The sequence below is a fragment of the Polyodon spathula genome, chromosome 27 (genome assembly GCF_017654505.1).
Source record: "Polyodon spathula isolate WHYD16114869_AA chromosome 27, ASM1765450v1, whole genome shotgun sequence".
Taxonomy (NCBI): Eukaryota; Metazoa; Chordata; class Actinopteri; order Acipenseriformes; family Polyodontidae; genus Polyodon; species Polyodon spathula.
In genome coordinates this window covers 4,550,197-4,566,654 of record NC_054560.1, presented here as the reverse complement: position 1 = coordinate 4,566,654, position 16,458 = coordinate 4,550,197, and the positions used below count along the sequence as shown (strand labels likewise).

General features: G+C 36.8%; 1 protein-coding gene across 7 annotated transcripts in view; it reads left to right on the top strand.

Moving 5' to 3' along the window:
- The window catches only part of eps15l1a (epidermal growth factor receptor pathway substrate 15-like 1a), a 34,141-nt gene extending 23,735 nt beyond the window's left edge, over positions 1-10,406 (top strand). For 4 of the 7 annotated variants that reach the window (XM_041230275.1, XM_041230273.1, XM_041230272.1 and 1 more), the window contains 2 exons: positions 3,184-3,389; positions 8,308-10,406. In XM_041230275.1, the coding sequence (XP_041086209.1) occupies positions 3,184-3,389; positions 8,308-8,454 (353 nt within the window). In that variant the 3' untranslated portion in view covers positions 8,455-10,406. The remainder of the gene's footprint in view (positions 1-3,183; positions 3,390-8,307) is intronic. The other 3 variants (XM_041230277.1, XM_041230276.1, XM_041230278.1) reach the window with 3 other exon arrangements.
- Positions 10,407-16,458: the final 6,052 nt, after the last annotated feature.

The following is a 16,458-nucleotide window of genomic DNA, read 5'->3' as shown; positions in this document are numbered from 1 at the left end:
TACCACCTGCCAAAAACTCATTGCTAAAGCCATGCTCTGCCCTTAGCAAGTACACTAACTGAAGAACACTGTTGCTTTTTTTTGTTAGACCTAGTGTTGCTGTAAAAAAATAAAAAAAATAAAAAAATGTGTTTTCTATGATATGAACATAATTCTACCAAAAGCCGTAATAGCGATACATCATTTCATGTTAGATTTTGATCATGTCGCATTGTTCAATTGTCATTGTTTCATTAAGTATATGGAAAACTACAAAGCGGAATGCTGTTCAATATGCTAGTGCAAGATTATTTCATTTGACTTTATGAAGCAAAATGAGTTGGTTCTATAGGGTGATGCAAAACATTTGCCCATAGCTGTACTTCACTTTTCTTAGTTTTCCTTGAAGTTCTGTCCCGTCAAAGATTATGCATTCCACTGCTCACTGAGCAGCTCTGTTAAAGTAAACCTTACGTTTTTGTAAACATGTTGCAACTGTTGCGTCAACTGATATGTCATAAACCATGTATGATGCCCTCTTCATGTTTGTTACATAAAATCTAACGGTGCCTCTCACTCTGACCTGTGACCTTAGGTTGCTGCCGTGTTAGGGTTGTGTGGCTTTAAGGTTTCGGGATGTTAGATGTAACGCTTTGTACCCCACTATATTCTCTAGTTCTGATGTTGGTATCGTACATGACAAATTAAACATTTTCTGTTAGTAAATCTACAAATTCAATTTCTTCATTGCCACATTGTTTTATCCTCAATCATAACAATATAACTTGAATGCTTTGTAAGATGTAGCGTGACTACAGTCAGGACGTCTCCAGAATGATATTTTGCACTTGCATCTTATGAATTCAGTGGTTTGCGTAATTTCCCCCTGTTTACAACCTCCTGAAATGATTTACAAATTTTTTTTAATTTTTTTTTTTTTTTTTTTTTTTTTTTGCAGAAAGATGAGCTCACTGCATAGGGTCATAAACATGATAAGAATAGATATACATATTTCTCGCACTACATTGAGTTCAAAACAATATAAAGATGTACTGTTAATATTTTTGTGGCAGTGACCCTTAATGTGGTGACAGTTTTATTCTTGTTGTTTCTTTAACCCTTCTCAGTGAGGTTTTGGTGCACCACTAGGGTAGCTGCTGAAAGTACTGTGGCTTTTATGGCAGAACGGTGCATGTTAAGTGAAACTACAAACAAGGTTTATCTCTGGTGTGCTCAAGAGAAGCACTAAAGCTGTAAACAAGCTTGTGACCTGTGCGAAAAACTATTTGTAAAACTCTGGGAGATTTGTAATCGGCTACCAGTGCAACAATGTTGCACAAAACCTTTCCTTCCACATTTTTTGACAGCATTCTTTTTTTTTTCTGAGAATGCACTGTAATAGAGGTGGCCAATCACAGTCCTGGAGGGCCATTCCACTCCAGGTTTAACATTCTTACTTTTGACAGCCCTGTGTTAGTAATCTGGTTTAGGTTTAAGATAACTAGATCAGTGGAAACCAGACAAAGCCTAAAGTTTGGATGGGAATGAAGACTACTCCCTTGCTTCCTTAGAGCACAGTCCCTCCTGGTCAGACTTGAACGCATGCTTGTACTTACTTTAGTGCATAGGTGGCATGGTGTTTGGGAATTGTAGCGATTGCTAAAATAGCCTTCATGAAGTCCAGTGTTGTCAGTGGTTTGCTTGAGCTTCGTTAATTAGTTTGTGAGATGTAGTTAATTTACTTGAACGCATGCTTGTACTTACTTTAGTGCATAGGTGGCATGGTGTTTGGGAATTGTAGCGATTGCTAAAATAGCCTTCATGAAGTCCAGTGTTGTCAGTGGTTTGCTTGAGCTTCGTTAATTAGTTGTAGATGTAGTTAATTTGCTTTAATCTGACGTCTTTAGGAAGCATTTTATTTTGTGTAATGAACTAACCGTGCATGTGTGGCACCTACATTATTTGTAAAAAGCACATTTTAAGACGACTGATCTTTTCAATGAAAGGCATCGTTTAGACGTTGCGGCAAGAATCGACTTGGCTAAGTTGTTTCCTTTCCGATTTTTATGCCGTTTTTCTTTTCAGTAAGTGTGTCCTTGCAAAACCAAGTTCCATTTCGTTTGCATCATGCTTTAGCTTGTAAGCACTCTCTCTGTTTTAAAAGAAAAGATCTAAAGCTCAGATAGAAAGATTACACAAGGGATGGATAGTGTGAACAGGGTTTATCTTTGTATAATCATACTAACACCTTGCTGGTTGCTTGACTGTTTACAGCATGCAGTGCACACCAGATAAGTTGTGTACAGCCTGTTGAAACCAATTGGGTGAATGTATCAGAATGAAAATGCTGCTAATTAAGCCTTGACACCTACGTCTTTTTCACTTATTTCTGCATTCTGACTACATACTCCCTCAAGGGCCTGATTTTCAAGATGATCTATTTACAAGCATTTATTCCACTAATAATTTAAGTAGCCTGACAAACATGAAACGAGATTTAGGTTTTGCATGCAATGCAGCACGAGAATGCAAGATTTAAACAGATACATGATGCTGTTAGTGTCATAATTACACATTAGTCTAATGTGAGAAATAGTGGTGTTTCAGAAGGGTTGTACGTCTTTTGAATTTCAGTGTCAGGGATGCCAGTGAATTATGCGTTTTTAGCCCTCGTAATTGCCTGCTGTCATTGTAACACATGGCTAATCGTTAGTGTTGAGATATAGAATAACTGCTCAATAAAATCTCCAGATTTTTGCAAATATACACTTTTGAAATCAGTGTTTGATTTCAGTGTTTGTAGATTCACAGTCATTGTATTACTTGCAGTTCTTTGTTCTCTGCTGATTTGTTATTCCTGTATTTCTGTCCGGAGTGCTAAAGGTGGTTCTCTACAATGTAGGTAATCTTTGCCACTGATATTTGAGACATTGTAACAGTTAAAAAGACATTGGGGGGGGGGGGGGGGGGGGGGGGGGGGTTGGTGTCCACATTATTGAAATGACCTAACAAAACTCTTGGAAATCCCAGAAGTTTAATGCAAAAATGCATGTGTGGTAAGGATATACAGTCACGATTGTAGCGGAGCACGTTTAGCAATGAAGGCAATAACCCATATTCTATCAGGGACTCGCTTCCAAGTTTAAGGGGGGAGGGGGGGCACCTTTTGGGGGAAATAATCTTTCTTCTTTCTAAACTTTCTAGGTAAAAGTACTCCAGTAAACCTGCCTGGGTCAGGAGATTCCTCCAAGTCCAGCGACCCTTTCCAGCCCTTTGGCGCTGAAGACAGCGACCCATTTCAAAGTAAAAAGGGGTTTGGAGACCCATTTAGCGGCAAAGATCCTTTTGCTCCTTCCTCCTCAAGTAAAGCTTCTAAAGACTCTGCCTTGGGTTTTGCAGACTTCAGTTCTGTAAGTTGAGTTCAGTGATACTCTCTGTCCAGCCCACCCTTTGCTTTCTGCTTATAGTGATCATTATTTTAGTGAGAAATCTATAGCAGAATGCATCACCAGCTTCTGTGCCTCTTTGCTGTGCCTCATTCTGGCCACCTTCATGCTACAGACATTGCTGTTCAGTGAATTACTGATTCCTCTCAGTTATTTCACACCCCAGAATTAAAACAAACAAAAGCTTGCCAGGACGGGGCCAAACGCTACTTATTAATAAGCAATTCTTCTGCAAGCTCTCAAATACATTTTTAAAAATACTTTTAATTGGTAACACCAAATTTAAACAAACAGGTGATTGACATCTTTAAGTTAGGGAGTCGTTATACTGTGTTGCGGCAAACGAGACCAGGTTTTCATTTTCTTGCCTTGCAGTATAGGGATTTATTGAATTGCGATTCTTTTTCAAGAAACCGCTACAAACGCCCAAGTGTGGCAGTGGAAAACCTGTTGAGGCACAAGGTCCTGAATGCAGTACGTTAGCTCAGGTTCATTAGCAAGTACTTTGCTTATATGTATATCCTAATTTCATTGAAGTGCCTTGCAGGAAAGCCATTTATTAATATGCATCTAATATAATAAAACAACAGAGATATGACCCTCTCCAAAGGGACAGTTGTAATTAATTGGTTGTTTAAAACTGGCAAAGTTGGTACTAGTTTAAAAGAACAGACAAAACATTATTTCTTTTAATTGCTTCGTTCCTGTCAATACCTGAAATCTCGCTATACTTAAATGCTTCTGTCAGTTAGTGGGTGCTTGAAGGACAGTGTGTTAAACAATTAGGCTGCTGTTATGAGGTATGTTTCAAAACCATGCCAGCTGTCTTGAATTCTACATGCACAAATTTGAAAACCTTCATAGACATTGTAGCCGAACTAGGGTGTCCAAATCTACTGTTCTTTCTCCCTCATCCAGAAGTCTTTAGACCAGGGTGCTGGAGAGAGATGTTGAATAATCCCTTTTGGGTTTTCTTTGTAATCGGAAGGCCTTTTGGTTATTCGAGATGAGTTTTTGAAATTTTCTTTCGTTGTCGAGTTAAAGAGCCGACTAGGTCCCGTCCCCAGGGCTGTTCCTGTACCCACTTTGTTTTTGTGTCCTAAAATAAAGCAGGCACAGAAAGATGTGCGTTACCCATAGAAACACGTGCTTTAGACATTGAGTATGAACACAATAGCTGCGCTGTCTTGAGCCAACTAAATAATAATAATCAAGCACAGATCATGAGTGCAGAGATCATGAGGATTAGAGAATGTTTTATAACATCACTGATCAAACATTGAGAGCTGTAGTTGACTCCTTTTAAGATACTTGCACAAGAAGCAGGGGGGGTACACTCCCAGCTTGTGATGATGCGATCAGTGTTATATAGAAACGTATCCGTTTGAGCATCAAAAGAAATGTATTCACTTATATTTGGATAAAATTCACTAGATGTGGTTGAAAAATTACAAACTCTGTTTTACAGCAGGTGCAGTGACTCTTTTATTGTGCTGATTAACAACTGACATCACGAAGATGCTGCAAAATGATCCGTCAATCTTGGGTCAGCTGTCTCGCCTAATTAGGTGATTAACTGCATATGCTTCAATCCTAGTGGTCAAGGATGGCCATCATTTATATCCTTTTTTTTTTTTTTTTCCAAAAATAAATGTGTTAGTTAGTTTTAATCTTCATACAGCTGTGTGTAGAGTTTCTTACAACGGTGTGGGTATTTGAATGCCCTCCGCATTGGTTTTTTGAAGATGCCTCATTGCAAGAAGCCTGCTCATTTGTTGACTTTGGTAGCAGCAGTATCACTCCTCAGCTCACAGTCCTGAGGGTTACAGAGCATGTGATTGGTGTGCATTCCAGCATCATAGCAAGCAGACCCATTTAGCTGTATTCCTTATCGGTCTCCTTGATATTCTCTGCTGTCTTTCTGTTGTCTCACATTGCATGGCAATTAGGATTTCTCTGCTTGCCTTACCATTTCTGACTTCTTGCTTTAAATGTAGGTAAGGAAGGAGGGAAAGTATTATTTATTTTTTCGTATTATTATTATTATTATTAATTAGTTATTTTTTTGACCTGAAAAAAAAAAAAAAAGAATAAATAAATAATTTATAGATAACGTGAGCTTTAATTTTATTGTACAGTTTTTAATAAAATACACCTAATACTGGGAAGGATATGCTAATACCTATTTTATATATATTTTATCCATATATATATAGTTTCACAAAGGGCATGTGGGCGAATTCTGAAGTTACCACTTTTTTTCAGAGTCCTATCTGGCAAATCTAGATTGGCCCAGAACTTGAAAAAGACGATTGGGTGAAACCTGTTGTTTCAGCAGTTTTCACAGATTTTTGGGTCTAACCCGGGCTAGTCTAGTTTCCTCCAAAGCTTCAACATTGATGTTGGGCAAATCTGGTTTGCCCATGCCATTAATTTGAATTAGTCTAGTTTAGCCCAACGCTTCAACCCTAATGCTGGTACCCTGACACACACTTGGCAGCTGGCAGGGGAGAGTGGAAGTGCAAAACTAGACTCTCCCAAATAATTAGCATAGGCAAAACAGATTGGCCCAGCATCGATGTTTCAGCTTTGGGCGAAACTGGACTTGTCCAAATTAGTGAGTCTCAACGACAGAAACATAAAAATCCCATCACATTACCAGATTGAACTGGCGCTCATTGTTTATTCTGATCCAAGCATTATACTATCTTTTTGTGATCCAGGATGGTTAAGCAAATCCTCCAAAGTAAAGACTGTGGTCAGTAGATGGCATTGCATGTAGAGCTGTACTGTACTGTGCTTAGTGTGTGTGCCATATAGGCTTCTGTAGATTACTATAGAAACTTGTGTGTTAAATAGTATTGTTGTGGTAATAGTTTTACTTTTGTTTTCTACTTCCATTTCGTTTTTGCTGTCATTTTTTCATGTCCTCTTTTGCATTGTGAATAATCAACTTGTATTTAGTTATGTGTTTATTGATTTGGTTTATTAAGGGGATATTTTAAATGGTGTATGGACATTTTTTTACCCTTTTAGGGGGTTTGTTTTTAGTGTGTGTTTTTTTGTTTTTACATTTTTTTCAGGCATGGGAAAGAAGGTAAGATTTAAAATAAATGAGGTAATACAAAAACGTGCACATTTCTACATATTACTGTACCCTGTCCTTCAACCAGTATTGTGTACCTACACGAGGGTGAATGTGTTTATCAGAATAAATATTGATATCTGACTGAAAACACTGAGAGGTTATGCACCAGTGTTCACTTTTCTGATGGTTCCATCTAGTACTGTACCAACAGCTATATTTACACCACTGTAGTATTCCACATAATCTGTATTCTCTTGAAGTAATTCTAGACTTTTCCATGTCAGTGTTTCCTGTAATGAATACAGATAATTTATTACAAATATATATATATATATATATATATATATATATATATATTATATATATATATATATATAAATATGGGAGAAAGAAAACAGTTCTTCAAATTTCATTGAACTGATATTTTCTGTTAGTTGTACATGTACTGTAATTAATACACGTGTTCCTAATTTGTGCACTTAACCAATTTTGTTAAATCTTCTAGCTTTTTATTATTTTCGCATTCCCATCAGACTTGTTTGTTTTGATGTGTACGTTTCCAGTATTTTATCTTGTATAAACTGTAAATGTAGAATTACATACAGCAGTAGTGCCTATTACTTCATTTGCTTACTGTTACTGTTTATCGCTTATTTGAATCGTAACTCATAACATTGTCGATATATTTTTTGTTAAATTTGAATTGTTCCCTTTTTTTATTCTCTGTTATAAAGTGTTTCCACACACTTGCTTTAAGTGCCTGCGTGTGCTCTTGAATTGGCAGAAAACTTTGTCTCTACTAAATCCTTGTCACGTCAAACCCCCGCCCCCCCTTTTTATGTCTAAGTCATGCAATTACGTTGTTTGAAATTGCAGCAGAGGTCTGCCTGTTTCATTTAACATCTAGCACTGAACTCGGCAGCTATGGGTTGATCTAACTGGAAACGAGCTGTATTCTCCTACGATCAGACAATTTAAGAGACAGTCAACTCCCTCCTGAAGCTCCCTGTAAACAAGACCACTCTGTCAGATCCTTAGCCCTTACTTGGACCAGCTCTCTCTGCTTGGACTGTGGTGCTCGTTCTGTTTTGTGGTCATATTGGAGAGATTCCCAAAGCAACTCTGTGTTAAGCTCTGTTAAGATTTAATTGATTAAGGGAACTGTCCTGGAGAGAGAATTTAAAATACAATTCTGAGCTCATCAGTGAGATGGAACATGAAAGTATAAGTTTGCATAATTTCTCTCTCTTTCTGAAAAGAATAACAATAATATGTAGGCAAACTATACTCTTCAAAATCAGGCTGGTCGAGTGTAAATCTGGAAGGGATTCAGCTCCATCGTTAATGCATCTCCTGGCCTTGCTTGAAATGCCTGATTGACTTTGATCGTAAAGGCAACTCTGGGTCCTACAGATGTATTTTGTCATTCTAAATTACAACCATAGCAATAAAAATGCTTTTTTTTTTTTTTTTTTTTTTTTTTTTTTTTTTACATATTTTATTTATTCTTCAGGACTGTTGCCTTAAACAAATAAACGCAGAACTATAGAAATATATAGGAAATGCATGTGCAATAAGTGATGTGTGTTAATAAGTCATTTTAGAATGCAACCCTAAAACAGCACTATGACAAACTGACACTACTTCTAATTATTGTCGCTCTGTTTTCATGTGGATACAAGCTAAACCGCCAGTGCTTGACTTTTGATAACACAATATTGCGTAGTGGAAGGTAATTTTGTTTGCAAGCTAAACCAACATGTTGTTTAAAGAAGCAGTTTTTGTCTCTCCCAGCTTGGAAATGAGGCCCAGCAGCTGGCGTGGGCGAAGCGGGAGAGCGAGCGCGCGGAGCAGGATCGGGTAGAGAGGCTGCGCAGACAGGAGCAGGAGGACCTGGCGCTCGCCATCGCTCTCAGCAAGGCAGAGATGTCAAATGCATGAGCCGCTCGGAGCCAACGCATCAACCTGCAAAGAAAGAGGAAAAACTTTTTTAATATGGACGATACCGGACTCTCTGTGTGTGTACGTGTTAGTCAAGAGTTGAATAACAATTCCTAAGTGAGCTGAAATCTAAAAAGGATTTTGGTTGGTTTTATTGTGTTTAGGGAGGGTGATGGGGTTGGCTTGGGAATGAAGTGATGCACTGTAAATGCACTGTACAAACCTGTACCATAGACGTTTTAAGGCCAATTTATTTAAGATATGGAATCTCAAGTAACATAAACTGGAAGGCAGGGGTTAAAGAACAAGGTCAGGATTGAAATGCTTTTGGTTAAAAATTTTAAAAGCCCGTTATCAGTAAGTTGACAGCAGAACATCTAAAGTTTCCTTGACAGATTAGTAAAAAAAAAACAAAAACTGGAAAGTGTTTGCAAAACAAAAACAAAATACTGGCATATCTATTTATTTAACATTAGTAACATTTGATTACTAGTGTGTGTGTTTTTTTGTTTTTTTTAATGCTTTACACTCCCAAGGATTTGGCTGGTTTTGTTAAGAGATCTGAACTTTAGCATTTTGTTTGATTGGGAGCAATGACCAATGCCTTTTAACACTCTGTGGTACTAGAGTCAATAAGCACAGGCTGCAGCCGAGTTCTTGAGCATTATTTTGTATCGGACTGTTTCTGATTAACTCGGATATTTGGCCAAATACTGTGCACCAAACAGGCAAGAAGCGTCTGTTGTTTTTTTTTCTAGATGCTATTCCATTTAAAAAAAAAAAAAAAAAAAAAAAAGGAAATTTATTTGAATGACAAGTCATGTTTTATGTACGTGAGTTCATTTGACAAGGAACAGCTAATGCTTACCTGCTCAGAAGGGGGAAAAAACAACCTTCAGAAACTGATGTTTACCATTTGCTGTGTTTGTGGTGTTCTATGACAGTGTCCAATTTATAAATGGAAGGGTTCATGGTAATTCATTGTCATGGTTGTATTGGTTCAGTTTTTATTGAATTGCAACGCAAAAGAATAGCTGTGAAGTAGCAAGGTGCTGTCCCTGGGAGGTCTTGATAATTAAGATGTCTTTTTATTGTTTTTGTGTAGGTTTTTAGTAGTATCGTCCTTGCTAGTTTAGTCATTGGGTTGCATTTAGTTATGCCTGTGTAGTTAGCTGGGATTTTTTTTTTTTTAAGTTTACTAGCACAGCATTGCTGTATCTCAGTACCCTGTGCTTCATATGAACAGTATTTTAAGCTGTTCATTGACATATCAAGTTTCAAAATTAGTCCAATTCTGAGAATAACTTCTGATGACCTTGAATTATTGTAAGTTTGTCAGTGGTTTAAGTTCACACTAATGTACTGTATATATCTTCCATTGATTTTTCTAGTCTTTGTGGTGTTTTAATCACAATCCTCCTTTAAGCACCCCTTTTGGTTTTGTGCACTTTCCTATATAAACTGGACACTGTCTCAGATACATAAAGGTCTTTTGGTGGTATTTTTTTTCAGTCGTATGTTTCGTTAACTTTGCAAGAGGTGTGATTTGGATTTCAGTTGTTGCTCACCCCAGTGCCCACGATTTTAATTAAGATGAATATTAATTTGAGTCCCCCACCCCCCCCCATAGTGCAGTAGTCGTCCTTTCTTGCTTTTTGTGTTTACTGTCGAGTGCAGTATTTTGTAATAGTAACAAACACACGTTCCATTTTGTAACAAATGTGCATTCACTGAAACAGCATTGTTCTAACTGCCAGAAATGGGGTGTCTACCACACTCTGACAGCATGTGTTTTAAATGATCTGACTTTACTGGGATTTGACAGTGTGTGAACTCTAAAGCCTAAAGCATTCCCAATATCCTGTTTCACCTGCCTTAGTCTTATTTTATGTATAAAGAAAGGGAGTACCAGAAATATAAATAAATGTTGGAAGCTGTATTCCTGAAATGCATTAAGGTGTTTGCAGATTATGTACATTATTATATTTGTCCAAAAAAAAAAAACTTAACTTAAAACATTTAAAAGGAGATGGAGGCTGGAATTCTAACCCACTGTACATGGTTATCATTTTAATATAATAAAAAACAAATAAGGTAACATTCCAGGAAAGGTAAGTTGTCTTTCATTTCTTCCTAAACCATTAGCTGTGATGTTCCAGTAGAATCTCAGAGGACCAAAATAGGCAGTTTTAACACCACAAAAATACCATTCAAATTAGTTTGTGTCTTACAAAGATACAATATTTTACATTTCAAGGATACGGCCACAAGCTGAAATAATGTAGCATCAACGCACCACTAATCGAGTGCATGCTGTAAAACCAATAGAATCAAAGTCCTGTTGTTGATTACTCCCTTCTGAAATAACACAGGAAATTCCAAGGCATGCTTTTATTTACGTTATGCTAACGGAAGCATTGAACTGAAAAGGCTTTTACAGCAAAGATGGAAAATAAGAAGCTTAAAAAAGACACGCTACTTGGAATTTGCTCTTAAAAGTGAATTTGCTTGGTAATACAGATTAATTTATGAAGTGTGAAATTTCATTTTGACCCTTTTATTTTTATTTGTTTAAATTTGAGGTCTAGACTTTCACTTGTGTAGATTTGTTTGTAGGTTTTGTCTGTAAACTGGACAGGAGTGGGGCTCTAGGAATAACTGAACTGTCTAATAGCGGATCGGGGTGGCGCTGTGAGTTAGTAGATTTGCACAGATAGATCGTTGTCATTCCAGCCATTGAATGTACATTTTAAGACTGCGTTGCTTTCGTATGCATGTAACGGGCAATGAAGTGCCGTAGAGAGATGCCAGCAATGTCCGTGTGGACATCCAAGGTACTAAGAATTGTTCTGAAAGCATGCGAGGTAGAACCTGCTCCCACATGAGCAGCTTTGGCTTGAACATCAAACTGTTCAGTCCATCGCATTCCTGAAGATTTCGCAAAAAGTTTATTCCTGTCTTTACAGGAAAATTAAGAAATATTACACCAAAGTTGCATTCCATGTTTTTTTTGTGGTTTTTTTTTTTTTTTTTGTTTGTTTGATGAATATTCAAGTAGAAGTTTTACGATTAAAATAAATGCTTTCAATGACAGCTCTTGGCCTAGGAAGAGCTCTCTGTTCCAGCCCTAATGTGCAATCTGGTAATGAAAAGCTCTATAGAATTTGGTTTTAGTGATGTATATTTAATCAGCTGTGTGAGGGAGTGTAGCTATATGCTGAATAGTAGCACCCAGGGGGTTTTGCAGTACGTTGGAAAATGTCATGTTTTTCCAGCAGAACTGTTAGGGAGAAATGTAACTAAAATAATCTAGATGCACGTTCTATAACGGCACACAAATAACATTTTCCATTACAGTTCTTCACTTGCTGGCATTGCTTGTCACAGGTTTATAATGTGTGAGAAAACATGTTAGAGAAACTTAGTGGCACATACTGGTATATTTAACCTGTGTGGTGTTTAAACAGCAGGAAAATGTATTTGTTCAAAACCAATTGAGTTGCAGTATATACAAGTATGACTTCAAACGCTCATGAATTCTTAGGAGAACCATAAAAACTCAACCCCTTGGTCAAGCCAATGCTGATAAATGCTTTGGCTGAGAAGTTTGTTTACTTGGTTTCTTCTGGTTGTACCCCATACAAGTAATACTTTTTGTTTTACGAAGGATATGTTACATAAGTAAAGTCTTGTTCTTTGAAATCCAAGACGAAACTGATTTTTTATTTTTTTTTACAGCACCATAGAGAATGTGTTTATGAGAACAGCGTATTGCAAGATTTACGTAGCTACACTTGCTTAGTGAAGCTTTTGGAGAGTTTAATGTACGCATCCTTATCAAGAGATATAGCCATAGTTATTGGGGTTTTTTTTAAAGTCTGATTGCCCACTTTCACACACTTCGGTGTAATATTTCTTTTAAATAACTTCAGTACTAAGATGGCCCCTCAATCCGCTTGTGTGCAGCAGTCTACAGCACTTCAGAACCTAATCCCAGGCAATACCATTGCTGAAAAGCATCCTGTAGGTGGTGTCCTTAGTCCACTGGATTTCCAGAATTAAGATGAATTGCCAAAATGCCACAATCCATTCCTCACACACACAGGAAATAGGCAGAAGATTTTCTTATGGTCCATTAATCATGTTGAGTACGCTTCCCCGAATCAGACAGCGAGACTATACCATTGAATGATATTCTAGTTGGTCTTTTTTCAGTAAGCTTTCCCACTCGTTCACCAGATTAAAAAAAAAAAAAAGTTAGATTTTTCCCTTGTCATCTATTTCTTATACTACCAGTGTGACTTTTATTAGTCAGAATTAAATATATTCCTGAATATATATTGCATACAATTGGAATGTCATAACTTGTATGTGTGTTCACAATACTCCCCCAATAAACCACAAAGGACATACACAGCCATTATCAATTTCCAGGAGTAATCATAATTTATGGCTAGCATAGCTTGAAAAAGGAATACATATTTTGCAAACATGTTGGCCCTGTATTTGAAATATCCTAGTATCTGAAATACAAGTTCCAAAACAGCGTGGTGAGTCAGATACAGTCCCATGCTGGTCTGTGAAAGCGAAATCAGTTGATTTGTAATGGGATGCAGGGCTGTGGTAGAAAAGGTGAGGCACACCTTTAGGGTGATGCCTTTATTTCCTTGCCTATAGTGCTGACAGGCAAGTTTTCGCAGTGCACTAAAGTTCTTTTTATGAGTCTCCTTCAGTGAAACTGCAGCAGTGTTGTTGCTATCTATCTGTTTGTTACATTTTTCACTGTTTCATATAAACTTTCATTGCGCTGTTCCAGGTGCATTCCAGAGATGTTAATCTTAAAGCAAAAGGAAGTGTCAAAGTGCTTGTGTACCCTTTTCATTTTATTTGTTTTTCAATTGGTGAATCTAATAAATGGCTGAATGCCGCATTGTGATGTGTTCAAAGCTAACTTTAAGGGTGCACTGTTCTCTTTTTTTTTTTTTTTTTTTTAAGGAATGCTTAGTATGCTTTTAACATCCTGTGCTAGATTAGAATCAGTACCATGTAGATTTTCTCTGTTTGGTGTTAAGCTTGCAATGGAATAAAAGCTTTGAGAGTCTGTCCTTTGGAGATGTAGGTTGTGATTATATTTATTGCCAATCAAATTAAGACAGGAATGTTTTTTGGGGGTTTTTTTGGCAGGTTTTTTACCCCTCAGTACCATCTTATTTTATCTTGGCGAAAGCCAATATCATGCTGTCTATTATTAATTCCAATTTGAGCTTTGTAACTCTTTTTATAACAAAAGAGCCCAACTAACTGTATAGAGCAGGCTGTTCAGTGTAGAAGGCAGGGGGAGGTGCCCCCAATTAGGGAAACATTGTTTGAGATAATCTACACAGCCTGCTTCACAGCCAGGGGCAGGATTTTACAGGTGCAGACTTGGGGGGGGGGGGGGGGGGGGGGGTTGGGGGTGGTTTGTACCTGTGCCTGCTGTACAGCTTTCCACCAGCAGAGGGCACTGTATGCAGTTGGGTGAGTCCTGTCTTGGTGAATAGAAAGACAGTAAAGGAGAACTGGCCACTAAATGTTCTGTATCTTCTTTTTTTTTTCATTTTTTAATGTGTGTGAGTGGTGGCGTTAGTATCTGAATGCACAATAATAGTTTATAAGTTCTGAAGTTAATTAAAATAAGTGAAAGAAGCAACACAAAATAAGGGGTTAAGATTTCTGATGTACATAACTTGAAAGGTGTGTTTTTCTATACAATGAACCAATAAAGTCGGTGCTGTTTTTGTAATCAACAAGTACTAATCTTCGCAAAAGAAAAGTGAACAGACTTGATTTTATTATTATTTTTTTAACTTTTTCAGGGTGTGTTTGGTTGCACACTGACAGTGGCAAGTGCAAAACCTTGCATGTTCTTAAAATAGATTAAGCCGGCTGTACGTCGCAGTATTCTCACCACCATGCTCTACCGCTTGGTTTAAATATTTGCATTCCGAGATCACTGGTTTTACTACACAGTATCTAGATAGATTGCAGCTTAATGCGTAAAATAACATTTATGCTAACCTGTATATATGAAAAGTCAATATTGAGCATGTCAGCGATAACATTTTGAAGTGCACTTTCTGAAATATGTTTTTGCTTTTTTGATATACAGTATTTTAAATATGTATATTTACAATTTCTTTCTACACAGCTGCAGGGCTTTTGTGACTTGAACACCTATATATATATATATATATATATATATATATATATATATATATATATATAGATAGATAGATAGATAGATAGAGTGCACGTTTTCATTTTTAGTTGTACCTCTTTTTAAAACCTAGATAGACAGAAGGGGATATATAAGAAATAAGTGTAATTAATACACCCTACAGTGTATCCCATTTGACAGGCATTGCATGTGTGTGTCTGCAAATTTGTTTGACCACAAAAAACTAATTTAATATACTCTGTACCATCATATATTTCCTATGTAAGAGTGGAAACCTCTTTTAAAGCACTGGTGTTTTGGCTTAAAGTGCGGCTCATGAAACACTTGAGGCATCTATTGAGTGATTCGCATCAGTCAGCGATGCTGCTTCATGTGAGATACTTGTGGTTAGAAGCTAGGGTGTGGGCTGCTATCCTGTGCAGAAAGCGGGTTTACAAAAAAACAAACTAAAAAGCTCAGATTGGAATATATTTCTGTACTTAGAAGTAATCTTTGTTATCTATTAGATGTAAAGTACAAGTATTGTTTTTGTTTTTCAGATATTTTCAGGTAAGCAATAAATAGATTGGTCCGAGAATCGGCCGAGGAAAAAAATGAGGGTAGAGCAGCTCAAATCTTTCAGAGATTGTATATGTCTGAAGTGTATGCATATTTACCTCTAGCTGTGAAATATATATATATAAATTTAAGGCGGTGGTTTGGATCCTGCAGTGCTAGCATTATCTTTAGCATCTCCTGCATGTGATAGCTTTGTTTTTATGGCTCAAAGTCCCGACACAGTGTAGTAAGTTGTAAAGTGAAAAAAAGTGAAATGAAAATTGTTCAATTTTTCACATGCGTGCCTTTCTAATAATAGCCATGTATGCTTGAGTAATTGAGAACATTGGTGAATAAACTAAAATAACTTGTGGTACTCTAGATTTGTATTAAACAAATGTACTGTTGAAGAAATCAGAGTGCAGATAAACCAGGCTTATGATTATTATTATTTTTTTTTTAATTTTTCAATATATTCCAATCACGCTCTCCTTGTCTCTCCTATATGAGGGTCATTGCAACGTGTACAGTATCTTTTTAAAGGATATATCCATAATGTAACTAAACAATATCTTTTTAGACATTTTCTATACTTTTTAAAGGTCTGTGTTTCCTCTAAGTTTGAATGTTGTTTGCTGAAGTGTGGTAGATCCCTGTGTCCAGACATGTCTAAATCGAGTCTCTATAATTATGTAAATGTAATGCTTTATATTTATAGGCAGAACCCACAGACTACAGGCAGTGGCAGCCATACAGCTGGAAAACATTACAACCAAAATCATCATACTTACTCCAGAGCTTGAGCTGGGCTTAAAATAGTTTCTTATTCTCCAACACACAACAGCCCTGTGGGATCGTGTTCCTCTTTTGACTTGAGCATATTTTTTCTTCAAAATATGTATTTGTTTTATTTAAAAAAGAGAAAGACTCCAAGATATCTTTCATTTACTTTTAATATTTACATTAAAATACAGTTATTTACATTATACAAATATTTACATTACTTATATAAATTTAAGTCAGAAAAAAAAAATATTTACAATACATCTAGCCCTGTGTCAATAGTGTAACTTAAACCTGGAGCAGACAATATTATTGCACCTATAACTGAGACTGTGAGGTGTGATGTGCGGCGGAATCGGACACGTGGTGGCCCCCACCGCACTTTGGGGTGAATGTTAAATTTAATTATAAAATTTGAAAGTTTACTAGGGGTCCGTCCCAGGGTTAAATTTCCGTTTTTAAAAATA